A 26,907-nucleotide genomic window follows, 5' to 3' on the forward strand; every position below is an offset into this window, starting at 1 on the left:
CCCTACTTTTGACCATAGGCCTCTGATCAAAATCTGTGCACTATATAGGGAATAGGGTGCCATTCAAGATGCATCCAGTCTAGGTATAGCGTTAGTCCCTCCCTGCTTGTAGTGTGAAGATGGAGAGTTTGACTCACTCCCGCTGGGCAGGGTCACCATGTTTGAGGGCTCGCTTGGCAGACTGATGCCCCAGGGGTTACTGGCACTGACCCGGAACTGGTAGTGCCCCCCAGGAATGAGATCTTCAATTTTCACACACACATCTACTGTGGAGACCACCGACTGCTGCCACACCAGGGAGTCTGCAGAGAAGAGGATGAGAGGTTAGGTCATAGTTCAAAGATCACAGGTGACTGTCTGTAGCTTATGATTTGGAAAGAGGAAGAGGGGCGTAAGGTGAAATTGCTCCTAGATGTTGATCTTGGTTCAGTTTAGCATTTTCCTCACTATTGGTTAAAGATACACTATGCAGAAATCGCTGAATTCTGGTTTAAAAAATTCTAGTTCACCTAATTTCAAGGAAATATAGTGTAGAGAATCATTGTACTATCTAAACTGCTGTGAAATATCTGTTCCATATCCCAAAATATTGTATGTTCAGCTGTTTGAAGCTGGTGTACACATCCCAAAGTAAAAGACGCAACAACAAAACATGAGAACGGGAAGCATAGAAAGTGCACATAGAACAGAGAACTACCACTTCTTAGACTTGCTTTCAATGAGAATGACAGATCTATAACACACATTTCTATGCGAATTTGGTCAGCCTGCCCCAAAAGTTACGTATTGCAGCTTTAAGGTTAAGATTTGGGGAGGCTGATCCTAGATCTGTACCTAGGGGAAACTTCACCCCAGAGCCAGAAGAGAGATGGGTCTACTGCACCTTCCTGCCTGTACTCCACTGTGTAGCTAGACACAGCACAGTTAGCTGAGCTGGCTGGGGGGAGCCAGTGGACAATCACTGCATTGCTACTGGCCTCCTGGGCCACTGGCCTCGCAGGTGCTGCTGGAATACCTGAAAACAGACATGAGCCCAACATCAGTCTCAATGGCCATGGAGGGCTAGCCTTGTGAAAGGAGCCTGATCTCACGGTAGCTCGCATTCTGAAGTGAAACGGGAGTGCAGTGGTCAGTCTGCTTGACCAAGCTGACGAAGAGCAAATCGAAACTCCACCCGCATCCCTCCTTCCATGATTCATATCCCCTGTTCTCACCTTGTACTTTGATGGAGGCGGAGGAGGAGGCGGTGCCATGGTCGTTGACGGCCACACAGGTGTAGATGCCGGTGTCCTGGGGCATCAGGTTACAGATCTTGAGCAGAATGTCGCCCGTATCCCTGGAGACAAGGACAGAGAACAAGCGAGCAGGTGTAATTGGTTTGCCGAGAATAGAACATGACCTTTCTCGCCAGAAACTAAATAAGCCACATTGGTATCTGCTTTTGCTGATGGCACATTTTACTGAGCTCCATCTAAAGTTCATGTTATTCCTCCAGCAACATGTGTTTAGTCTACCTAGGGATGAGTCACAAATGGCAGCCTATTTCTGACACACTGTATGTAGTGCACTACTTTTGACCAGAGCCCTAGAGTTCACTACTGGTCAAAAGTAGTGGACTCTTTCGGGAATGGAACCATTTGGGATGCAGCCAATGGATTTACCATGGGATTAGGCCACAGACATTACCTTTAAGCAATTATGTCAGACAATGTTTAAGTCATCCAATAGGAAGATAATACTGTCTTTGGAGATGTCCAACTGTCCTGCCAGAGACAGTTCTTTAAGTCTCACTTCCTGCTCTCACTAGGTTTGAGGAATTTGGGTATGCGCTTCCATTTCTTAGTCAGAATCAGAGGTTGGATGCCGCCGGGTGGGGGAAGACGTCAGAGGACAGGCTTATAGTACTGGCTGGATTGGAATAAATTAAACCGTTCCATTTGTCCTATTCCCGCCATTTCTATCAGTCTGTCCTCTGACGTCTTCCTCCGTGGACCCCCACTGGCGGCATCCGACCTCTGATTTTCTTGTGATCATCAAGACCATATTTGAACTAGAAACCATAGTTCCTCTACCTAATGTTTATGGTGAACCTGCTGTTGTTGACAAGCGGGCTCTGATCGGGTCCTTTCAGAGTGATGTTGGGTTTGGGACGTCCACACACTTTGCAGCACAGGACCACCGTCTCCCCGAATGCACATGTCACATCCGCTAGTGAGATCAGGAACTCTGGAGCCACTATATATACATTAACCACACAGCAGTGTCAGCTAACCACGCCGCATGATTCTAATCAGCAAGTATATACGCTACGTCCTAAACGGCACCCTACACAGTGCACTACTTTTGACACGGGCCCATAGGGCTCTGGTCAAAAGTGGTGCACTATTTAGGGATTAGGGTGCCATATGAGACGCAGCCGTGACATATCAGTAATTAAATGATTCTTGATTTCACGCTTCAGCATTTAAAATGTAAGCGTTTATGTTCTGATAGTTCATCTTACCTTCTTGTATAAAATTGGGATTCATTATCTGCAAAGATAAGGCATGGTTGTTAGGCAATGTGAATGAACTATACTGTTGAAGTTTGAATTATGAACTGTTTTGCTAATTCAAAATTGAAACGTAACAGTCAATACAAACATACATACCTCAGAGTTCTGTGTCACTATTTTGTGTACTACCATTTACAAATGAGTTGCAATGTAGGAGTACTATACTAGGGCATCGTACCCCACATATTTGTGACATTTAGGCATTTAGGGTGTCTTTAAAAGATCTTCTGAACCCATTTGAACAAAATGCATAACAAGGCGCGCAATCACCAGGGGATCCCCCCCCCAAAAATGAAGAGAGGTCAGGAGTAGTAACATGCTTAAGGGGGTTTGTGTGAGAGGCTTCGTCACATTCACAAACCTAACCATCCCTGGGAGAGATGTAGTATTTCAGCGCAGGAACACTAGGCTGCAGTAATGGTCCATGGAAACCACACGGCTTCCATGGACTCTTCCCCAGAAGAGAAAAAGTGGCACATAGAGCAGCTAGCTAAACTAGCCAAGGAATAGTGGAATGAAGTGTATTTTTTTGCAATCAAAAAAGCGTGGACATCTTTACCACAAGCCTGTTGAGGTCAAGTCTGTCAAAGCTAACAGGAGGATGCTTTTCAATGACAACGACCAGGAATTGGAAGCGAGGAACTACAGCAATTGAATTTATATTAATACATGGCATTTAGGAGACACTTTCATCCAATGTGACTTACAGTAGTGCGTGCATACAATTTCATATGGGTGGCCCCTGCATGAATCGAACCCACAATCCTAGCGTTGCAAGCGCCATGCTCTACCAACCCGAGCCACACAGGACCGAGCAAGCTTTGAGAGGGGGGGGCAAGCTCGTTTAGTTTACTATGATCCCCATTAGCGGTTGCACATGCAGCAGCTGCTCCTTCCTGGGATCAACAGGCTATACAGGAGTTACAATGACGCATGTGAGCACAATACATATTTTCAAACAAAAATAGGTATTTTTAACATCTTTTGCTCATGTGTTCCAGGTGCTTACCTGGTGTATTAATATTGTGCACCAATCAGTGGCAAATGCATTTACAAACTCCACCCATGGCCTCTCTGAGGCCGACACCAGACAATCCTATCAAACAAGAAGCAGGAACAAAAACATCCCTGTTGGTTCTCGCTGAGGATGAAACCATACTCAAAATGGCAACTGGTCCACCCACTGCAGACCCATTGAGTTGAGCCTGTTCTAGTGATTCTATTTCTGTGGAGAAAAAAAAAAAAAAAAGCTAGTGCAGCTAACCTGGTCGTTTTGTAGAAAGCTCCTGACCACAGTGAAAAACCCCTATGATGCTGTGTGTAGTTTCCTCTTGCTAGACGTAGCTACAGAAACTCAACTGGGCAGCATGCATGCATGACAGATCGGCGTGTGCTTCTACCTCCATGCTAGTTTTGGGGAGTTCATCATCGCAATCTGACTCCTCTGAGCTGTTTGACTCCTGAAGTGTGGGATAAGAGAAAGCAAAATTAGAGCTGTTACAAAAGGCCCTGGTGGTCCCCAAGCTGGAGGCGCGGTCAGGATTCTAATGTGTGTATGGGTTGTTGACATAGGATTTGTGCTTACTAGTAAGTGTGGTGCTAAAGACAGAGAATCCGTCTCGTGTGCCTGAATTCCAAATACTCCCCAAGCACAGTAGATCTGAAAGGATTGGATAGATACACCTACAATGTAAAGAAATCATTGTTCTATCTATGAGTGCCTTTGGGGATAAGGGCTGAAGGTCCAATCCAGCATATTGTATGTGGGAGGGCTTGGATGTAAGAAAATACAAACAAACAAAAAAAAGAGGGAATCTGTAAAGAAGAGTTGCTTGGGAACCACTGAGCCGGAGGTAAAGATGCATAAATATGGACATATTGTATGAGTTGGGAAATGAACCAATTAAGCAAAAACAAAATCATAGAAATTATAGTGCTGACACCTGAAACGATGCAATGGAACACAACATGATTGATGACACACAAATAGCAGTCAGTGACATTTCATTATATGTGCAGGTTTCATTTAAAGTTTCTGTTTCATGTAACGACAGTGCCATAAATAGTCAGACAGTGGCGAGGACGAAACTTGCAGGCAAACTTAAAGTGAAATGTATCCAATGGACATCATTGACAAATGAAAACCAATCTACTCTTTAACATGCTTCAAATGAAAGATGTAATTGACAAATTAAAAACCAATCTACTCTTTAACACGCTTCAAATGAAAGATGGATCAGCAGACTCAGCATCGTATGGACTTGATGGGGGGGGGGGTTTATTTTAAAATGCACTGCTAGTATATATTGATACAGAAATGTAATCTAGTGTGAGATCCAGTTTCAGTATGTTTTCACTGAAACACAACACCTTATGGTTTTTGTGTAGTTAACACCTGCATGCTAAACCCATGAATGAGGGCTTGTTTTCATTTAGGTCATAGCTCAATGGGCTCCAGGACATATGTTGTCAAAATGGTGGTTTCACAGTGTTATGTCAATAAAGTCATACATTTTCACAAAAACTAAAGTTATCTTAAAGGTGGACTCAGCGATACGATGTAGATGCAGAAAGTAAACAGCATAGTGGGTCAATTTCCGCAACAACTAAGAGCGTTGAAGTGAGAGGCTAAGCTTCTCCGCCGTTTTGATCTGGTGGCTCCCACACTGTAAGAGTGCGAAGCGAACCTGTGCGCGAGCAGATACTGGGTGTGACTGTGTGAGAGCGAAGTCGGACATCTCGCTCATCTCAATATCTGCGGTACTGCTCGTGGCAACATCATTTCGCTGAGTCTACCTTTTAACCAAAAGCAAAATTGCCACAGACAGAGAAGTCACTTGAGTCATTAGTGTCATGCATAAAGGGGACGTCAAACCAAAGTGAGAGCAGACGGTGTAGTTAGAGATGGATTATCATAGTGTTTCAGTGTCGGAGATTATTAACGTCACGAGTCACAACACACAGGCGAGGGAGTGGCAGCCGAGGACACAGAACACCCATCTCCGTAGACAGCCCGCTTACTCACTTTGACAGTGACCTTGGTGCTGAGAATCTCCTTGGGCTTACGGAGTCCATTCTCAACCTTTGCATCCCCCTTGCCACTGCTACCCTTCTCCGCTCGCTTTCTCGAGCGCAGGGTATTCCATGAAAGAGATTTCCTGTTGTGCCAAGAAATGTACCAGTCAAATCCAGGCTTACACACACACACACACACACACACACACACACACACACACACACACACACACACTGAGGGCAGAGGTGCAGGGAGGATTGAGTGGGGCTAGCCAACTTGATTGAAATCAACTCAAAAGACTGAGAGAAAAAGAGGCGAGAGAAAGAAAGACAAAACAAAATCTCATTTGGAACAGAATTTTCAACTAGAGAAACAAACGTTAATGTTTATGTCATGGTACATTAGAAATTCAGACCCACAAAGCGGCGAAGAAAGCTCCTCTATACGCTACCATACCTTGATTCTCTTACACCATAGTGGACAGACAATTTGTGTCAACGCAGCCTAGCGTGTTGGGCATAAGAGGTCTTTGCCAACCATTCCGTGGCTCTACTTTGTCATGAGACTTTCAATGGTGCCGCTGTGTAAACAACAAACCTTTTGTCGAGGGCCGGTGTGGTTAGTAGAAAAATGAAAACAAGCAGTCTCCTACATCAGACAACGTCAACGAAAAGGGGTTCAAAGAAACAAACAAAATCATATATAAAAAGTGCATACACCAGTGTGCTTTTGAAGTACTCCTAACCTCATCACTCTTGTGTGAGAAAATAGATCTCAGAAGTGGGTGTTTGTGAACGTATTTATACAACACCAGGACATTTCCATGAGAAGAATGATCCCTTTAATAAAGCTGGTAATAATAATGGATGGTAAAAGCCACAAATGAAACGTTTTATTTTATTTTTTACAAATTGAAATCAACATGATAAAAAAGAACAGGTTGAATTGATCTCACTGTTATTTTATGCTCAATGTGAGATAAGAATGGAGTCTAGGTCTCACGCTGTAAGAGCAAATGGTCAGCGGAGAAACATGCGGTTGGACTGCGGGGTAGTGATGCGCGGTTGACCCATAACCCGCAGTCCCCGTGGTTTAGGGCTTTTGGGGACGGGGAGAAAACAAAAATCACATCGATCCACGGATGCAAAAAAGGACAATGTCGGAGTTGAATTCAATAAGAGAAAAGCTGCTAGACGGAGAGTTGAAAATAAAGAGAAGGGAGGGCCAGAAAAGTCATGTTTGGGAGAGATTTGGTGACGTGGTAAAAGTGGACGATAGCAGTTCCGACTTATGTGTGATGATTGTGAGGCGCTGTACAAATTCGACAGTCACAAGACGTTGGAGTTCAAATAGGCCTCTGGCACGTCAAGGGAACTGGACACTAACTGTAGGTCTACAACCTCTCGCATAATATTAACTCCTGCAGAATTAAGATCATATACCAAATGTAGGCAAAATTTTGACTCGGGAACAGGAGTAGAGAAATATTATTTATTTATTTCAGAATTTTGAGAGAATGTGAATGTGCAGTGAGATACAGTGTGTAGAGATGCTATCTTTAGTATTTCAAACACATAAAATATGCATCCGAGCCAAACCGAAAACTTATCAGAAACATGTTGGGTCGTTTTCTTAGCTTTCTATTTCCTTACAAGCGTTCATACCGATGTCATTTGGACATTTTGCACAGACATCTTTCCAATTTGTTTTTGTTATTGAGTTCTCTCCCCGATAAGCAGACGACAGGAAACTTTACCGACGTCAACAAGATTGAAGCATTCATTTTATCGATTTATTACATTCTGGTGAGAAAGGGTTTACTTAGTCTTCTAGGTCAACATAGAATGACAGAAGAGAAGCTGCATGTATCTAATTATAGACAAGTTGACTAATAAACAGCCTATCAAAATGTCAGAAATTATAAGCAGAAACATATCTAAATCAGCATAGCCGCAGGAAGTAGGGGTACTGAAAAATCGGAATAAAAAAAACCCAATATTAATAATGAAAATAAATTGCAAATTTCTATTTTTAACAAAAGTAGTGCACTGGGCCTGCACTAGTTCTATATTAGCGGGCTAGGGTCAATTGCGGGCCTCAGATTTTCACTTTATCACATATAGTTGGGCAGTTGCTGATGGGTTATTAGCAATTGCGGGCTGGGAAAACAAACAGCTGACCCGGACAGCACTAGTGCAGTGTCATAGTATTTACCAATATTAACAATGTAACTGATCTTCTAACGCAAAACAAGTTCAACTTATGTTGCCTTGCAAACTCCTCATGTCAAAATTGTATTTTACATATTTAAAATACATTTAAAATTATTAGTCAGACTACAAGTACAATGATGAACATTGTGACTATAATTATATTGCACAACCTGACTTCATTAATATGGATTCTCTTAAATAGTGCAAAATACATTATACAGGAATGTACTGGAGAGAGCGCATCAGTAAACAAAACAAATGAACTTTTTTACAGTAAACTGCCAACATATCTGATAATATTAAACAAATAGAATATGAAGAAAAAAAAATGAACACAAAAATAACAAAAACCACAATCTGTACAAATTGCCATAGACAATAACACACTTTCTCCACTTGGAGAAATAAGCCCCAGTCCATCAAAAGGCCTTTCTTTTTTTCAAAACATGTAAAAGTAAAAAAAACGTGTGTTAGAAACAGAAATCAAAGCCCAGACCAGTCAGTTCCCACAATGATGTAAGATTTTCTCGGTGCGTCTTCTCTACATGAAGCCATGATTCTCTAAAGTCCTTTTACTCTTTTCAGAGAATTACTCATTAAGCCTTTACATATATTAACAAAAAAAAAATAAGGAGAAAAAAATTACCCCTGTTGTCGTCCAACAGTTCCGAGTTAGTTCCCATAATGGGGGTTGGCGGTGTGTGTGGAAGGGAGGGGGGGGAGATTGGAGCAGATTCAACTTTCACCTCATCCAATAAGAGCAGCTCTGTGGGGGTGGGGGCGAGGCTGAGGGACACTTACTTGATGCTTGCGTCAGCAGTACTGTCTTTGAGCGTTTTAGTGAGGGGGCCCAGGATGTGGCCTGGGACCCAGCCCTCGGCCGCAGGGGACTGGCTGTTGGCGGGCCGGTACACTAGGTACATGTTCTGCTGGTTGGTGGCCATGATCTGCACCATCTCGCCCTGGATCACACAGATCTCATTCTCCTTCAGTGCACTGTAGTCCTGGGTCACCATCATGGTGGAGGACATGCCGTTACATCCAATGCCGTCATGCTGCTAGGGAGGGGTGGGGATGGGGTGGGAGAGGAGAGGAAGATAGATTGTATTATGACAGGGGAAATCAACAATGATACAAACCTGTATGCACATTCAAATAACATGAGTCATTACATACATTGACTCAATTCCTTAACTTCAGTACTTCTTGTCTGCAAGTTCGAAGTAAACAGTGTTTCAACATCTCCCGTTGAAATGTAAAACTAGGGCAGACAACAGACCGGACTCACCCTCGTGGAGTCATAGCGTTCGCTGTGTTTCATGGGGTCAAAGCAGGAGCTGCCGTTGGAGGTAGATAGTTTGAGAGGAGTTGGAGTCCTTCCCGGTCCTGCCAGGGGGGGCTTCTCTGCCCCCACAGAGGAGGAGGAGAGGGGCCTGCTGTTGGAACTGGGGGGCCGACTGCCCGACGGGTTTCTGGTGAGGGATTGGGAACAACCCTTCTCCTTGTGGTACTCAATGGGAGACTGCAGGGCTGTGGTGATAGTCCAATGTTACACACAATCAATAAACGAAAAGCCACATGTGCGTATTCTGTGTTAGACGAATGAGGACCATGATAGAGGTGAAAATAGTATAACTCTAGTGTTGAGGCTGTAGTTATGACTAAATGGCTTTTGATCTAACTATTGACAATAACGCTAGGGTTGAAAAATTAATTTCCCAGGTTTTCCAGAAATCTTAGTTAGAAGATTATTTGAATCAGGAGCGAATAAGCATGGAATCCGGAATCCTCCTACTAGGATTTCTGGAAAAACATCTGGGGATCTTGGGAAAATTACCGGAATCTTGCAACCCTAGATTTAGCTAATGAAGTTAGAGGCGTATGTCAGACAGGAAGTTCTCTCACCAGACAGGAAGTTGCTCTGGGCATCCAGGACCTGGCTGACATGTTGGACCCACACCTGCTTGATGTCCAGGTTGGCCGCCTGCAGGGTGAATCGCTCGGCCGAGCCTCGACACGACAGCACAAACTTACAAGGGTCGTTGTCCACATGCTCCTCCAAGCCCAGGTAGCTCACCTGTCACGATGAAACACAAGAACGCTAGCTCAACACTGCTCAATTCAACAACAACGATATGTGTGTGGTCCTTTCTATGGACTCCATACTTTATAATGTTCTCCAAACCCTGCTTTCAAACCAAAATGTCTCCGGGGGCAATAAACTTTGGTTGATGGATTGAATGCAAGAGTAGGAAATTGCCTAAATGTTTCTGCTCCATGATGTCCCAATAATCACTGTTGTTTTGACATGACTTGCCTTGATGCTCTTCTTGAACTGGTAGCCTGGGGTGGACGAGCCCTTGCGGAGGAGCTCGCTGAAGATGACGATCTGCTCAAAGAGGAAGACCCTGCGCTCCTTGCTGCGCGACAACACGCCCGTGTCCTGTTCCGTTACAAAGAACGTCTCCTGCTGCAGCAGTTTACCCTGGCTGGTCAGCTTACCCTGGGGGACGGGGAGAGAGCGCGCGCGTGCCGAACACACACAGGATCAGTTACGACTCAACATCTATCAACGCCGGAGAATGAAGCAGAGTCAGCCACGCCCCCTAGTCTGTCTGTCAACACTACGGCATTACCCAGTCTACCAGCCCCTTCTCTCATCACCGCGGTCATAAAGCTTACAGCAGACCATTGTACTGGTTCTAAGACCAGGGTGTTGCATCTCAAATGGAACCCTATTGCATATTTAGTGCACTACTTTTGACTAGGGCCTAATAGGGCTCTGGTCAAAAGTAGTGCACTATATAGGGAATAGGATGGCCATCCAGGCCATTGGCAAACACAGTGCTGTAATTTCGCCACCGTTGCAGCAGGCTAGGCAAATCTTCGCTTAGTTCAGAGGTCAGAGATTTCACGTAGTCGGAGTGTCATCATAGTGACTTTGACTACGCCCGTGTGGAAGAACAGACAGACCAAGTCATGACCTGCTGGAGTTAAATAGTCCAATAACACAGCTTCATGAGTCATTTCACATTTTTCACAAACTGAGCACGGATTGCAAAACACCCCTAAAATCATAGCTGATCCCGGTACTAACTTCCTGAACATGCATGCCATAACAAATGTAATTATACCACACCTCTTGATCTGCGGCGCTATTTGTTGCCTATTTTAATGCGCATGCTTTTATTGACTCCCTGGAAAACAGTGGCGGTTGTTACCGAGTGGAATATCCTGGCTAAATTGAATGACACTAAATGTACAGCACCTCATAGCCTTGTAGTCTGCCAAGATTCATCATGTCATTGCAGAGCTTGGGGACCTGGGACATTAAACCCACTGCCTTCTGTAAAAACACATTGAGAATGGTGTGAGCGTTGACATTGATACAGCAGTGCTGATGGACACACGAAACATCAAATAGGGTTACAAAATTCCAGGGACTTCCTGGTCAAAAAGATTCCTGGAATCAGGAGGATTCCCTGTTTTTTTTCCCCCCTCTGGTAAACAAAGTATTTTGGGAAAGCTACTGGAATTTTGGCAACCTATAGACAACAATCGCAAATCGCTTCTGTTACCTCCATCTCTTGGCAATCTAGTCCTGCTTTGGAACTATACTTTAAGAAGTCCTGAAGAAGAAAAAGGAAAGGTTGTGTGTAATCAATAGGGCATTGAGAAAAAAACTCCATTAGTTTCAGGTAATTATATCGAAGGGCACGTCTTTCAGGGATTACTTGTACGCCAGGATTTTAGCGTTGTAGTCTTACCTTTAGAAGCAGCTGATACTTGGTAATTCTCTGAATTGGCTTTATGAGGAAGTCACTTATGCCAAGTCTTGAGCTGACCTCTTGCTGTACGCCCTAAAGTAGAATTAAATGCAATTAGCATTAGGCATATTTACAACGCAAAGGCAATATTACACAAAGTTGTTCTCTGACTACTCAAGAATTCTCAAAAGTGTCGTACGGCTCACCTCGAAGAACGTGTCGTACTCGGCGACAATGAATTCAGACTTGGGCTTGTTCTGGCAGTAAACCACATACATGTGTAGTCGCCTCTCCTGTATAACAGAAAAATAATATTAGCATCTTTCCTCTCATTTATTTCTCCAGGTCAAACGGTTGAAAATGTGAAAAATGATATTTTCCTCTGACTTCTCTTCCACTTCTTCTGAATAATCATTTTTGACCTACATAAGTCACCCATGGCTGTTGAATGCGTCTACCTTGAAGTTCTACCACGGCCATTGTCACGTACCGTCACACATACCGAACAACAAAAGGGGACCCCACTCACGTACATGTTTAATGAAAAGCTCAGGAAGGTGCTCGTTGTCTTCGAGACATTTCTCCAGCTCACCCACAAAAAAACTGTGGGAGGAAACATTCTCTCAGTCACTCTGATAGGGCAATGAGGCAAGCCAAAATAGTGCTAAACCACATGAGGAGTGACCTGGTTTGGTCTTCTAGACCTAATGACAACACAATCCAGTTATGGGAGGTTTCTGGCTGGTCAACGTGTTCAATTCTCCCCAATGTTACAAATATACACAGTGTACGTCCCAAGTGGCACCCTATTCCCTATACAGCGCACTACTGTTGACCGGGTCCCATAAGGGGTATGGTTAAAAGTAGCGCACTACATAGGGAACCATTTTGGGACTCAGACAAGTCAGGAGACCAGACTTACTCTTTGTGCCAGTCGTAGATCTGGTGAATATTCCCGAAAACGATTTTGTCTTTTCCTTTCATATCTTCAGGGACTCCCTTATCCTCGATCGTCTTCATGAACCCCTTAAAGAGAGGAGGGGGAAAAACCCAGAGCGAATTAAGGTCATGGACTCTAAGACAGGAAACACGAGTCAGATATTGATCAGCATTGTGAGACTAGCATGCAGTGGCAAAATAAAATAGGATGGATAAATATGGTTGAACTCATGGGCCGCATCCCAAATGGCACCAGACTCTCTATTTAGTACACACTATAGGGAATAGGGTGCCATTTGGTACTCACACCAGGATGTGAGAAAACCCCTTACACACTTATCTCAATATGTGATCTCAAACCCAACCCGATAATCAAATGATGTTTCCTGAGGAGTTGGGTATGTAAATACAGTCACAAAATCGGGGAGCCTCTCTGTGACTTTGACAGAAATACCAAAGGACACAAGGCAAATAGGACGACAACAAGGACATAGCCCAACACTTGGGATGCGTCCATGAAAGCACACTATTCCCTATATACAGCAGTGCACTGGTCAAGCGTAGTGCACTAAATAGGGAAAGGGGTGCCATTTGGGACAAAGACTGAGAGATTTCTGAATTGCCAAACTAGAGCAGTGAGTGGTCACATTCTCCACTGCTACTAAGACATGCCTCTCTCTCTCATGCTCCTTCCCCACTATTGAGGCTGAATAGCCCCCCCGCTAGGACGAGATTCTTGTCAACTCACCTCCACTACAATCCCCAAGTCCTTGACATAGTCCTTCTCAGTCTGCACCAGCTCATTGAGGACAAACCTGAGGAAAAGGACATGTGTGCTTAGTGACCTGAATACACACAGGAGGCAGCATTTCTCAGCAGGATGAACCACCTATAAATGCAGTACAACCTTCAAGGGAAGAATATAATAGCTTTATTGTTCCTATAAGGGAACTTGTTTTCTGAGTGGTTGAAAAAAAATAAACCAATATAAACAGAATAGGTTAAACAGTAGACCTGCTAGGTGTCCTTCTGAGTGTTACACATGTAACCAAACAGAGGACAGGAAGACAACATCGGAGCCATGAGTGTGTGTGCTATATGACAGAGGCTAAGCTACACGTCTCTTACATGCGTCCGCGCAGAGCTTTGGCCTTCTGATCCATTTCAGGGTTCCTGGGCAGGGCTGGGCTGGTCTGTTCCGGAGGGGTCAAAGTGGTGAAGCTGGGGTAGGCACCTGGCTCCAGATTCTAACACAGGAGAGACAGAGGATATGAAGCAAATAAGTCACAGTCATACAGTCCACTGCTGTGACACAGGGAGAGGGAGCCGAAGGAGAAGATATCACCCTCTGCTTAACCAATGAGCTGCTAAAGCCAAATAAGTCTAAAACACTCTGTGTTGTACTCTTTCGGGAAATGGCTCCGCGTGTACAAAGCTGAAAGAGAGTCGTAAACCGAATCGGAGTGAATCGAAACATTGCCAAATGCAGAACATTCATAAAGGAAGCTACTGTGCAGCAGACGCTTGGAACCTTATCACATCATCGGTCACCTGACGTCATACTACTTATCTGATCTGTATGTGGCAAGACTGCCCGTGCCCCAAATGGCACCCGATTCCCTGTCCAGTGCACTACTTTTGACCCGAGCCTTATCAAAAGTAGGGCGCTAAATAGGGGATAGGGTGCCAGTTCGGACTCAAACGGTGTCCTATCCTCCACATTCAGAAAGGAAGATATTTGCAAACTTGCCCTGCGTTTATAACATGAACATGCAGCTCCTAGTCAACGTGACGTGGTTAGTGGCGTTTCAAAAGCGGAGGTTAGAACGAGTGGATGACGTCAAGCGGACGAGAGCGTGAGTGCGTAGATTGTCACCGACTTAGTGTGCAAAGTGAGTGTGCAGAAATGGCAATTGCTCAGTGCCGTTTTGTATTTCTTTACCTTCCGAACTTACCATCTTAGTTTGGACCAACTTTTCTATTGCACTGACCAGCTCCGCAGCGCTGGGGACATCGGCAGAGCCCTGACGCGCAGCAAGCAATGCGGAGGACTGCAAGGCACAGTTTAGGAGGAAGGGAAGGAGAGAGGGAGGTAGGGCGTGTTAGCAGCAGGGAGGATGAGGAAGAGGAGGAGAGCGGGAATAGAGACAGAGAGACAAAAGGTAGTTATTAGATAAGCGCTTAGTCAGGACCCAGCTACAAAAGACAAGCTTTAGTGGAGCAACGTGAGGTGCTGTTGGAATTACACACAAGCTACATCAGTTAGTAGTAGGCCCGGGCACATTTCAGTGCCAACGTGTACGTCCCAAATGACACCCTACATTGTAGGTCACTACTTTTGACCGGGGCCCCATAGGGTGCCATTTGGGACAAAGAGGTGGGGTGGGCTCTTGTGTAGTGAGAGAGTGAAAGTGAGAGAGTGAAAGTCAAGTGAGAAAGTGAAAGTGCAACAGTGTGTGTGTTAGTTAGTCACGTCACACACAGGGAAGCAGCTCTTCCAGCTGTAAACCAAGCCAGTACACATAATGCTTCCCATTCAGCAGACACGGATTCAGCTGCAGACACATCTGGTAGTTAGTGGCATGGTGTTGCATAGTACACATAGGCAGCAGAGGAAAGGGAAGTGGAGGGGGCTGCAGGTGGACACATCTTATGAGCCTGTGCTGAGTGACATAGCAGATTTTGGAGATCAATAAGGTCGTTAACCTGAAGGGAAGACGTCCATTAAACGGAGGGAAGGCTAAGCGAAGTCTGTGTCCCAAAATAGCCCACCATCACCCTACAGTGCCCTTTGGACCCAGGTCAAAAGTATTGCACTATGTAGTGAATAGGGTGCCATTTTGGACGCATCCGAGAAGTAACTCCAACAGAGTGAGCTAGTAGACTTAAAGGGTCAGAAGAGGTAATACAGTGTCATAGTGTGGGGGTGCCATGCCATACCTTCTCCTCCTGGGATGAGGGGTCCTTGATGATCTCCATGGGGGGCGGCAGGGGGGTGTGCGAGTCGTCCTCGGGCTCCTCCTCTCCTCCGCTCTGCATTCCAGAGGAGGACTTGGACAGGGTGCGCTCCTTCCTGCACCTCTGTAGGGAGAGAAGGGTAGAGAGGGTAAAGTCCGGGTGGAGCGGGAGGGGTTAACGTGGGTCATTGTCCCGGAGTTCACCGGGGGGTGTCCTGCTCCATCACAGTGCCTCTCTTTGTCTCAACATCACACTGGGTGCCACATAGCCACCAGCCAGAAAGTCACCGGAGGCCAAATGGCACCCTATTCCCTATGTAGGGCACAACTTTTGACCAGAATTAGTGCACTACATAGGGAATAGGGTAACGTTCTAATCACAAATCATGTGGAATACATCTGTGACCAGTCCTTCAGGATTTTTATCATGGGGCTGTGTGAGGAATGAGAACAAGGAATCTACTTTTCTGTTACTGTGAAATTATACTGTAGCGACATGACCTTTCTTTCTTGACCCCCCTTTCTCTCCAATTTCGTGGTATACAATTGGTAGTTACAGTCTTGTTCCATCGCTGCAACTCCCGTACGGACTCGGGAGAGGTGAAGGTCGAGAGCCATGCGTCCTCCGAAACAAGATCCTGCCAAGCCGCACTGCTTCTTGACAAACTGCTCGCTTAACCCGGAAGCCGGCCACACCAAGGGGTCGGCGGAAACGCCGTACAGCTGGGGACCATGTCAGCGTGCATGCACCCTGCCCGTCACAGGAGTCGCCAGAGCACGATGGGACAAGGACATCCCGGCCGGCCAAACCCTCTCCTAACCCGGACGACGCTGGGCCAATTGCGCACCGCCTGATGGGTCTACCGGTCGCGGCCGGCCGGCGACACAGCCCAGAATCGAACCCGGGTCGGTAGTGACGTCTCAAACACTGCGATGCAGTGCCTTAGACCGCTGCGCTACTCGGGAGGCAGGGCATATCTTTTTGGTTGGCATCTAAAACATTTACATGCAGCAGTTGTTAAAGTACAGCACAATATTGCTCTGCTATCCATCAACCAAATGAGAAGTAAGAAATAGACTACCTGCACTGACAAAAATTCTCTCTACTTTTCCTCATGCACAGAGATGCTTGTAATTGCTCAAATATGCTTGAAATTAGTTGACACTGAAATTGATTCAGAAGGATGCCAATAGTTAATGACGTGATGAAACCAGAATTGCACCCTGCAGAATGATCCCTTTGTTATTGGGAATGTGTCCCAATAATGCTAAACTCTACTAAAGAAATAGCCCTTTTTCAGGACCCTGTCTTTCAAATATAATTAGTAAAAATCCAAATAACTTCAAAGATCTTCATTGTACAGGGTTTAAACACCTCTTCCCATGCTTGTTCAAAGAACCATAAACAATTAATGAACATGCACCTGTGGAACGGTGGTTAAGACACTAACAGCTTACAGACGGTAGGCAATTAAGGTCACAGTTATGAAAACGTAGGACCCTAAACAGGCCTTTCTACGGACTCTGAAAAACATCAAAAGAAAGATGCCCAGGGTCCCTGCTCATCTGCGTAAACGTGCCTTAGGCATGCTGCAAAGAGGCAGGAGGACTGGAGGTGTGGCCAGGGCAATAAATGACAATGTCCGTACTGTGAGACGCCTAAGACAGCGCTACAGGGAGACAGGGTGGACAGCTGATTGTCCTCACAGTGGCAGACCACGTGTAACAACACCTGCACAGGATCGGTACATCCGAACATCACACCTGCGCGACAGGTGCAGGATGGCAACAACTGCCCGAGTTACACCAGGATTGCACAATCCTTCCATCAGTGCTCAGACTGTCCGCAATAGGCTGAGAGAGGCTGGACTGTGGGCTTGTAAGCCTGTAAGGCAGGTCCTCACTAGACATCACAAGCAACAACATCGCCTATAGGCACAAATCCACCATCGCTGGACCAGACATGACTGGCAAAAAGTGCTCTTCACTGACAAGTCGCGTTTTTGTCTCACCAGAGGTGATGGTCGGATTCACGTTTATCGTCAAAGGAATGAGCGTTACACCAAGGCGTGTACTCTGGAGCGGGATCGATTTGGAGTTGGATGGTCCATCATGGTCTGGGGCGGTGTGTCACAGCATCATCGGACTGAGCTTGTTGTCATTGCAGGCAATCTCAATTCTGTGCATTACAGGGAAGACATCCTCCTCCCTCATGTGGTACCCTTCCTGCAGTACCCTTCCTGACATGAGCACGTCTGGGACCAATTGGATCGGAGGGTGAGGGCTTGGGCCATTCCCCCCAGAAATGTCTGGGAACTTGCAGGTGCCTTGGTGGAAGAGTGGGGTAACATCTCACAGAAAGAATTGGCAAATCTGGTGCAGTCCATGAGGAGTTGATGCACTGCAGTACTTAATGCAGCTTGTGGCCACACCAGATACTGACTGTTACTTTTGATTTTGACCTCCCCCCCTTTGTTCAGGGGCACATTATTCCATTTCTGTTAGTCACATGTTCAGTTTATGTCTCAGTTGTTAAATCTTGTTATGTTCATACAAATATTTACACATCTTAAGTTTGCTGAAAATAAACGCAGTTGACAGTGAGAGGACTTTTCTTTTTTTGCTGAGTTTACTTTTGATGAGGGCCCATAGGGGTCCGGTCAAAAGTAATGCACTATATAGGGAATAGGGTGTAGATATGTCATAAAATAACAACTTATACTTTAGCCTTTGGAAATTGCTCCTCTATCGATGGGAGGATTTTCTTTTTTTTTTTAGGGGGGGGGGGGGTGCTGCAGATACACAATCACTGTAGTTATCAACCTTTGGTTGCATGTGAAGTAAGGTTCAAGAGAAGTTCAAAAAACTGATCTGAAGGGGAATCAGCACAATGGTTTGGAAAGATCTCTTCCAAACCATTGCCTGAACTGTACTTCTAAATATGATCCATTCACTTAAAACCCTTTGTTAAACAAAGAGCATGAAAGAACCACAACTCCCCCAGATAGTGTATTCCCACAACATGTGACCTTTAAAAAGGGTCAATTCGTGATTCAAAGAACTGTGATGGACATGTCCTTTAGATACCAATTACTGCATGTTACAGAGAGAGAGGAGAGAGAGGAGAGCGAAAGGGAGAGAGGGAGATGCGGGAGAGACAAGTAGACGCGGTGGAGAGGAGTCAGGATGCTCATTACCTCGTCTACGCTCCCGTCGTGCAGGGAGCTCTCAGGCGGCCCCAGGTCGATGCTCTTGCGGCCGTCCCTCTTCTTGTGCTTGCTGGGGAACTTCTTGACACTGCTCCCGTGGCTGAGGCGACGCACAGGGCTGGTCAGCCACTTCTTGAGGGTGTTGCCCGAGCGCTTCGGTCCCGGAGAGCTGGACTGGATGGAGCTCAGGGAGGCCTGGGACTGCAGGTTGGCTACCGACTCGGTCTTCGCTCCTTCGGGCCCGCTGACCGCATAGTTCTCTGGAAAGGGAGGAGGCAAACAGCATTTTAGACTTCCGAATTCACTCTGGCCGACATTCTGCCAGACACACACCTTTAGAGTACCTAAGTACCCAGCAGGAGCTTCAATTCAGACATTTCTCCTTGGCTCTGGGTGCGTCCCAAATGGCACCCTATTCCCTATCTAGCACATTACTTTTAGCCAGGGCCTATAGGAAATAGGGTTCCCTTTTGAATGCGGACCCTTTGGTACTGTACTAACTAGAGGGATGTCCCTTGTCGCCTGACGTATACTAACAAGCTATTCTTTTTTTTTAACCCATTACTTCCCAAAAACATAGGGTGAGCAAACACGGTCGTGCGTTCATCGACATTGCTGAATGGCAGACTGCATGAACGCGGTCAACCCAGTGATCAACATTGGCCAGTGTAATACAACTACTGCTCCGGACATTATTGTCCCCACGGGGAAGTTGTGTTGCAGTGTCATGTACACGTTCAAAGTGGCGTTTAAATGCTATGTCGGAATGCAAGTCATTCGTATACCAACATTGCTCAATGTAGGATGCTACTGTACAGGAATGCAAGTCACACAGTGTGCTTTCTCAGCTGGCTCCCAAAGGATCATTTCCGAGGCGCCTAAGATTCACAACACGTCTCCTTCTATTTCTACAAACAGGACCTGTAGGTAAATGTTAAAAGCGGCTGCCCCGTCCATTGGGATCAAAAATAGCCCGATACTAAAGGAAACATTTGGCCAAGCCATTGAGATGAAAGGGGGAGGGGGGGGGGTACGTTTGTGCTGTGGGGGAGGGCCTCTGTTGACCAGGCCAGCCAGGTCAAACAACTCACAAGTCTGCAGTAAAAAGCTGACAGTGTCCATGCTGTTATCAGCAGGCTGGGGAGATATTTGCTGCTACGGTCAGCCCTATTGTGGCAAACAAAAGAGAGGAGGATAGCGCAAATATCCCGCTTCTCTGCTAAACATGGTATCTTTCTCTCTCTCTCTTTGCCATTTCTCTCTCACTCTTTCCCTCTCACTGGACTGACCTAGACTTCATTTCCCATCTATTTGAGGCAATGTGGGAAAGTACGACAGTGCTATCCACAATGACAGCGGACTACATGTCCGGGCCCTGTACTAGAAGAATCTCAGTCCTGCTTATCGTGCAACTCCGTTTGCATAGAATGTATCCCGAAAACGGCATTAGAGGTGTTGAGTGAAGCTGTGAAATGAAGCATGAAATCCTAAGTCCTGAAATATGTTAACATAAAATGGGGAATGTATGGATTATGGAGCAACTGGAAAGCAGTTATGGGGCAGACAGTGGCATCTGTCTAATACTAATAGGTTCATTCCAAAGGGTTAACAGTTCATGAGTTCCAACAGCCTCCATTCATTCCAAAGCGGTCCTCATTGCACGGAACCCAAATGGCACCCTATTCCCTATATAGTGCACTATTCTAAGCCAGAGCCCTAGTGTAGTGCACCATAAAGAGAACAGGTTGCCATTTGGGATGCATGCATTGAGAGTAAAGTGTAGCGTGTGGGGCTGCTGACTAGCTGCCTTTTGTGCTAGATGACTCATTACAGGGAAGTGACCTTGAGGAGAATCATGTGGACCAAGCCTGTAGTTAGATATTATAAAGTAGAACAACACAGCAACCCAGAGCCATATCAGAGCCCCAGCCACAATCTCTCCCGAGGAGACAGTCAATAACAGGGCAGTGAGAAAGGAGGGGGGGGGGGGTGGTAGTCCTCTGTAGCTCTGTTGGTAGAAATACCCTGACGTAGACAGCTTAGTCTACTCCTCTAGCCAGCACCTGGCCTAAATAGGTGTTCTACTCCGCTAGCCAGCACCTGGCCTAAATAGGTGTTCTACTCCTCTAGCCAGCACCTGGCCTAAATAGGTGTTCTACTCCGCTAGCCAGCACCTGGCCTAAATAGGTGTTCTACTCCTCTAGCCAGCACCTGGCCTAAGCAGGTGTTCTACTCCGCTAGCCAGCACCTGGCCTAAATAGGTGTTCTACTCCGCTAGCCAGCACCTGGCCTAAATAGGTGTTCTACTCCTCTAGCCAGCAACTGGCCTAAATAGGTGTTCTACTCCTCTAGCCAGCACCTGGCCTAAATAGGTGTTCTACTCCTCTAGCCAGCACCTGGCCTAAATAGGTGTTCTACTCCTCTAGCCAGCACCTGGCCTAAGCAGGTGTTCTACTCCGCTAGCCAGCACCTGGCCTAAATAGGTGTTCTACTCCTCTAGCCAGCACCTGGCCTAAATAGGTGTTCTACTCCGCTAGCCAGCACCTGGCCTAAATAGGTGTTCTACTCCTCTAGCCAGCACCTGGCCTAAATAGGTGTTCTACTCTTCTAGCCAGCACCTGGCCTAAATAGGTGTTCTACTCCGCTAGCCAGCACCTGGCCTAAATAGGTGTTCTACTCCTCTAGCCAGCACCTGGCCTAAATAGGTGTTCTACTCCGCTAGCCAGCACCTGGCCTAAATAGGTGTTCTACTCCTCTAGCCAGCACCTGGCCTAAGCAGGTGTTCTACTCCGCTAGCCAGCACCTGGCCTAAATAGGTGTTCTACTCCGCTAGCCAGCACCTGGCCTAAATAGGTGTTCTACTCCTCTAGCCAGCACCTGCGTTTCTTTCGCCTCCAGAAACTGAAATAGTGAAACGAGGAATAGTGACAAAAAAAAAGAAAAACAGGAGAAATAAAATGGCACAGATGGCTGCCTGCTGAAATGCACTTTGTGGAGCAGCGCGTCACACTTAGACTTGATGACAACAGCAGGCATGTGCTGGAAAAATGGTCTCTCTCTTATTAGGCCCTGCTCTGTGTGCACATGGCCTATGTCCCAAATGGCACCCTGTATATTGCACTACTTTTGACTAGGGCCCACAGGGATGCCCAAACTTAGTGCACTACATAGGAACCAATTGGGACACAAACCGGGTCCTCTTAAGCGCCTTCATTTCCCATCTCGCCAGATTAATGGCTGCACTGACAGAGGGATCATATTCTCATTCCTCACCCTGCTGTCTCACTGTTACCTAGTTCTGATGCAGAATCTGCATGCTCTATCACAGGCCTTCTGTTTACACTGGAAACAACCACTAGGTATACTCCCTCCAAACCACAAAGGGGGATTCAAACCGAGGGAAATATTTCGCAATAAGATATTGGAGATGGACTGTCGTCGGGGTTATATCATGACTCCACAACGTGAAATTAAATACATTTGTAAATGTTGGTGACCCATATAAATGTGGTTTCATGACTTTTTGGACATTTTTATGCTCGGATACCACTGCAGCAGTTAAACTGTCTAAAATGTTTGCGTTGGATATTATCGCAGGGCGTGAACAGAGTATAGTATTTCCGTGTCACCAAACAGTGGTTCAGTTGTGTGATATAGAGCCACAGTCCCACACAATGGAAACCTGTGGAATGACCTTGAGTCAATTTCCCAGTCTCAGCTACAGAATGCCCGAAAGACGAAAAGCGGAGAGATTTCCCCCACAATTCACTGAAAGATTCTCTTCACCTCAGTGCAGTCTCCCAATGACTTGATCCGATTTCTAACTGAGCCAGAGATCACAATAGCCTGCCGAAGAAGGGTATTAGAGCAGGCCGGCAGCTGGAGCAATGTGAGAGGTAAAATTCCCTCAGATGTTTTCCGTTGAGGACCAATGGTGGCTTAGCTTGTGGCAGGCAGCTAGACAAGCAGACCAGTCTGCACCTCGGTCAGTGTAGGGAGAGGCACGGAGGAAGAGGGAGAAAGAAGAGGTGGTGTTCATCTACATTCCTTCTACAGACCTTATCTAATAATAGTTTTCCAATGACTACCTGTCCTGATATGTGGTGTCAAATATGCAGCAAAACAGGTTCTTAGTACAGACCCTACATTTAAAGACGCGTACAGTGTGGAAAGTCCCACCGGTGGAAGTATTCATTAATAGTCATTAATTAAACTGAAGACTATGAGGAGTGTCTGTTCCGAAACGAGTTGAATTAGCCTGAACCGTCAACGCCTTTACACAAGGCACCGCACAGCTTTCTAAGCAAAACCTGTTCACAGAACGTCCCCGCAATCTACCTTTGTTATTCCACGTGCTATATAAACCACATCCTATCTCCTGTAAACTTCCTGAAACCATGGCGTGGCTGCATCCAATATGGCACCAAGTCTGTGACAGAGATGTCCTGTCAGCAACGGAACAAGTCAGTAGAAGCTGTTCTATCAGGTGTCTTATCAGGGTGTCTCTCCGTGAGGTGTTGGCTATGTCTAGTCATGACAGTTCTTCACTGTGGTGACTCTTATGACGTCATCAGACTTCCGGCAAAGAAAAAGGGTAGTCCTTTCCTGCGTGCAACCGAACAAAGGTATCGTGCTTTTCCTGACTGGGTACAGACAGTGTTACGTGGACCATCTTATACCTGTCTGTCAATAGAAATACCATAAACACTGACATAGTACCCATAACACGGGCCCCATTAAGGAAAAGCAGGACAGGTCTGTTTGGTTGCACACAAGCATGGAATTGATCTTTTTCTTTTCTGGAAGTTCACTATGTGTCATTTTTATCATCTGGAACGATCGCACTCCACGCATAGTGCATTTGGAAAGTATTTAAACCCCTTGACATTTTCCACATTTTGTTACGTTATAGCCGTATTCTAAAATTGATTAAATTATTTTTTTCCCCCCTCATCACACAATAACACATAATGATAAAGTGAAAAAATATATATTTTTTGCAAATTTATAGAAAATATAAAACAGAAATACCATATTTACATAAGTATTCAGACACTTTGCTATGAGACTCGAAATTGAGATCAGGTGCATGCTGTTTCTATTGATTATCCTTGAGATGTTTCTACAACTTGATTGGAGTCCACCTATGGTAAATTATAATTGATTGGACACGGTTTGGAAAGGTACACACCTGTCTATATAAGGTCCCACAAGCCATGAGGTCAAAGGAATTGTCCGTAGAGCCCCGAGACAGGATGGTGTCGAGGCACAGATCTGGGGAATGGTACCAAAACATGTATGCAGCATTGAAGGTCCCCATGAACACAATGGCCTTCATCATTCTTAAAAATGGAAGAAGTTTGGAACCACCAAGACTCTTCGTAGAGCTGGCCGCCTGGCCAAACTGAGCAATCGAGGGAGAAAGGCCTTGGTCAGAGAAGTGACCAAGGACCCGATGGTAAATATGACAGAGCTCCAGAGTTTCTCTGTGGAGACGGGAGAACCTTCCAGAAGGACAACCATATTTGCAGCTCTCCAATCAGGGCTTTATGGTGGAGTGGCCAGGCGGAAGCCACTCCTCAGTAAAAGGCACATGACACCCTGCTTGGAGTTTGCCAAAAGGTACCTAAAGGACTCTCAGACCATAAGAAACAATATTCTCTGGTCTGATGAAACCAAGATTGAACTCTTTGGCCTGAATGCTAAGCGTCACGTCTGGAGAAAACCTGGCACCATCCCAATGGTGAAGCATGGTGGTGGCAGCATCAGGCTGTGGGGATGTTTTTCAGAGTCAGGGACTGGTAGAGTAGTCAGGATCAAGGGAAAGATGAACGGAGCAAAGTACAGAGAGATCCTTGATGGAAAACCTGCTCCAGACCACTCAGGACCTCAGACTGGGGCGAAGGTTCACCTTCAAACAGGACAATGACCCTAAGCAGACAGCCAAGACAATGCAAGAGTGGCTATGGGACAAGTCTCTGAATGTCCTTGAGTGGCCCAGCCAAAGCCCAGACTTGAACCTGATCAAATATCTCGAGAGACACCTGAAAATAGCTGTGCAGCGACGCTCCCCATCCAACCTGAAAGAGCTTAAGAGAATCTGCAGAGAAGAACGAGAGAAACTCCTCAAATACAGGTGTGCCAAGCTTGTAGCATCACACCCAAGAAGAATCGAGGCTGTAATCGCTGTCAAGGGGGCTTCAACAAAGTACTGAGTAAAGGGTCTGAATACTTATGTAAATGTGATTCGGCTTCCATTGGCCGAACGAGCAAAACGTGAACCCCCTAAAAGGATTTAAAAACAACAAGAGCACCAATAACCCAGACATTGGATACAAAGATGAAAACATCATCTTATAGTTAACTTGCAGGGCAACAATTAAAAGGAGAGAGGCATCACTTCCACACCGACAACCCTCCCCTAAGAGTCATCTTCAAAGAAACTTGCAGTAATGCTTTAGACGAAAGGGGAATTGTGCCTAATTTGGTCTTCAAAAAGACTCCAGCGGCGTTACAATCTACCCTCAACGAGAATCTAGGTTAAGAAGGGACAAAAATCAGACTCCTATATTATGACGCATTGTTGACAGACATACCGTAACAGAAGTGTTGAAAATGAAATGGAAACGAAAACCCATGGCATTTGTAACACTTAATAACAAGCATGTTACATAATGCACAGTTATGAATTCAATGTTTATGAATGGGAGCCTACTGTGCAGAGGCAGTGACTACCATAATGCAGTCCAGCTCAGATCCCCTGACGGCATCTCCAAATCGCTATTATTCATCCTCTGATCCAGAAAATAACCTACTTTTGACACAGCTTCATCCTCATCCTCGTCTATGAAGACAGCACAATGACACAATAGCAAACAATGGCAGTTAATGCCAGTGCAGCAGCTATTTCTCTTACAGGTTCACAGCCCGGAGATACACTATATGACCAAAGGTCTGTGGACACCTGCTCGTCGAACATCTCATTCCAAAATAATGGGCATTAATATAGAGTTGGTTCTCCCTTTGCTACTATAACAGCCTCCACTCTTCTGGGAAGGCTTTCCACTCGATGTTGGAACATTGCTGGGGGGACTCGCTTTCATTCAGCCACAAGAGCATTAGTGAGATCGGGCACTGATGTTGGGCGATTAGGCCTGGCTCGCAGTCGGCGTTCCAATTCATCCCTAAGGTGTTCGAAAGGGTTAAGGTCAGGGATCTGTGCAGGCCAGTCAAGTTCATCCACACCGATCTTAACAAATCATTTCTGTATGGACCTCTCTTTGTGCACGTGCGCATTATCATACTGAAACAGGAAAGGGCCTTCCCTAAACTGTTGCCACAAAGGTGAAAGTACAGATTCATCTAGAATGTCAGTATGCTGTAGCGTTAAGATATTCCTTCACTGGAACTAAGGGGCCTAGCCCGAACCATGAAAAGCAGCCCCAGACCATAATTCTTCTTCCACAAAACTGTACAGTTGGAACTATGCATTGGGTCAGGTAGCGTTTTCCTGGCATCTACCAAACCCAGATTTGTCCGTCAGACTGCAAGATGGTGAAGCGTGATTCATCACTCCAGAGAACGCGTTTCCACTGCTCCAGAGTCCAACGGTGGCGAGCTTTACACCACACCAGCCGACGCTTGGCATTGCGCATGGTGATCTGAGGCTTGTGTGTGGCTGCTCGGCCATGGAAACCCATTTCATGAAGCTCCTGATGAACAGTTATTGTGCTGACGTTGCTTCCAGAGGCAGTCTGGAACTCTGTAGCGAGTGTTGTAACCGAGGACAGACGATCCTTACACGCTACATTACCTCAGCACTAGGCGGTCCTGTTCTGTGAGCGTGTGTGGCCTTCGCGGCTGAGCCGTTGTTGCGCCTATACATTTCCACACCATAAATGGCAGCTCTAGCAAGGCAGAAATCTGACGAACTGACTTGCAAAATGCATCATACGGGGGATGATTTCCGTATCTTAAAAGTTACATATCTTGAAAACTTGATCGCCGACAAGCAAAACATTTGGAGACTATGTCAACAATAGACTTATGAAACAAATACCAAAAGTATGTTTTTTTGGGGTGGAGTTTTCCTTTAAATCTCAAAAATGTCGGCAAACAAGTAAACACTGGCAAGGGAATGCAATATTAATCAAAAGTGGTTCTCTAATAGGGGTCAGCCAGCTAGTTTGTGAAGTCCGATACAAGCATTGTCTCACAAACGTTTTGTCGCAAACATACCTCAAAAAGCTACG

The 26,907-nt window shown here is 45.8% G+C and overlaps 1 protein-coding gene across 2 annotated transcripts in view; it reads right to left on the reverse strand.

The window, feature by feature from the left end:
• The window catches only part of LOC139396936 (kalirin-like), a 162,478-nt gene that overhangs the window by 6,786 nt on the left and 128,785 nt on the right, over positions 1-26,907 (reverse strand). The window contains exons 34-54 of one of the 2 annotated variants that reach the window (XM_071143876.1): positions 18,644-18,915; positions 15,430-15,570; positions 13,618-13,736; positions 13,238-13,304; positions 12,473-12,576; positions 12,084-12,153; positions 11,757-11,843; positions 11,551-11,643; positions 11,362-11,412; positions 11,052-11,129; positions 10,101-10,286; positions 9,689-9,860; positions 9,072-9,313; positions 8,585-8,841; positions 5,580-5,712; positions 3,955-4,014; positions 2,504-2,531; positions 2,073-2,235; positions 1,215-1,336; positions 884-1,015; positions 138-302 (exon numbers count right to left, since the gene is read on the reverse strand). In XM_071143876.1, the coding sequence (XP_070999977.1) occupies positions 138-302; positions 884-1,015; positions 1,215-1,336; positions 2,073-2,235; positions 2,504-2,531; positions 3,955-4,014; positions 5,580-5,712; positions 8,585-8,841; positions 9,072-9,313; positions 9,689-9,860; positions 10,101-10,286; positions 11,052-11,129; positions 11,362-11,412; positions 11,551-11,643; positions 11,757-11,843; positions 12,084-12,153; positions 12,473-12,576; positions 13,238-13,304; positions 13,618-13,736; positions 15,430-15,570; positions 18,644-18,915 (2,742 nt within the window). The remainder of the gene's footprint in view (positions 1-137; positions 303-883; positions 1,016-1,214; positions 1,337-2,072; positions 2,236-2,503; positions 2,532-3,954; positions 4,015-5,579; positions 5,713-8,584; positions 8,842-9,071; positions 9,314-9,688; positions 9,861-10,100; positions 10,287-11,051; positions 11,130-11,361; positions 11,413-11,550; positions 11,644-11,756; positions 11,844-12,083; positions 12,154-12,472; positions 12,577-13,237; positions 13,305-13,617; positions 13,737-15,429; positions 15,571-18,643; positions 18,916-26,907) is intronic. The other variant, XM_071143868.1, reaches the window with a different exon arrangement.

The sequence above is a fragment of the Oncorhynchus clarkii genome, chromosome 3, assembly GCF_045791955.1.
Source record: "Oncorhynchus clarkii lewisi isolate Uvic-CL-2024 chromosome 3, UVic_Ocla_1.0, whole genome shotgun sequence".
Lineage (NCBI taxonomy): Eukaryota > Metazoa > Chordata > Actinopteri > Salmoniformes > Salmonidae > Oncorhynchus > Oncorhynchus clarkii.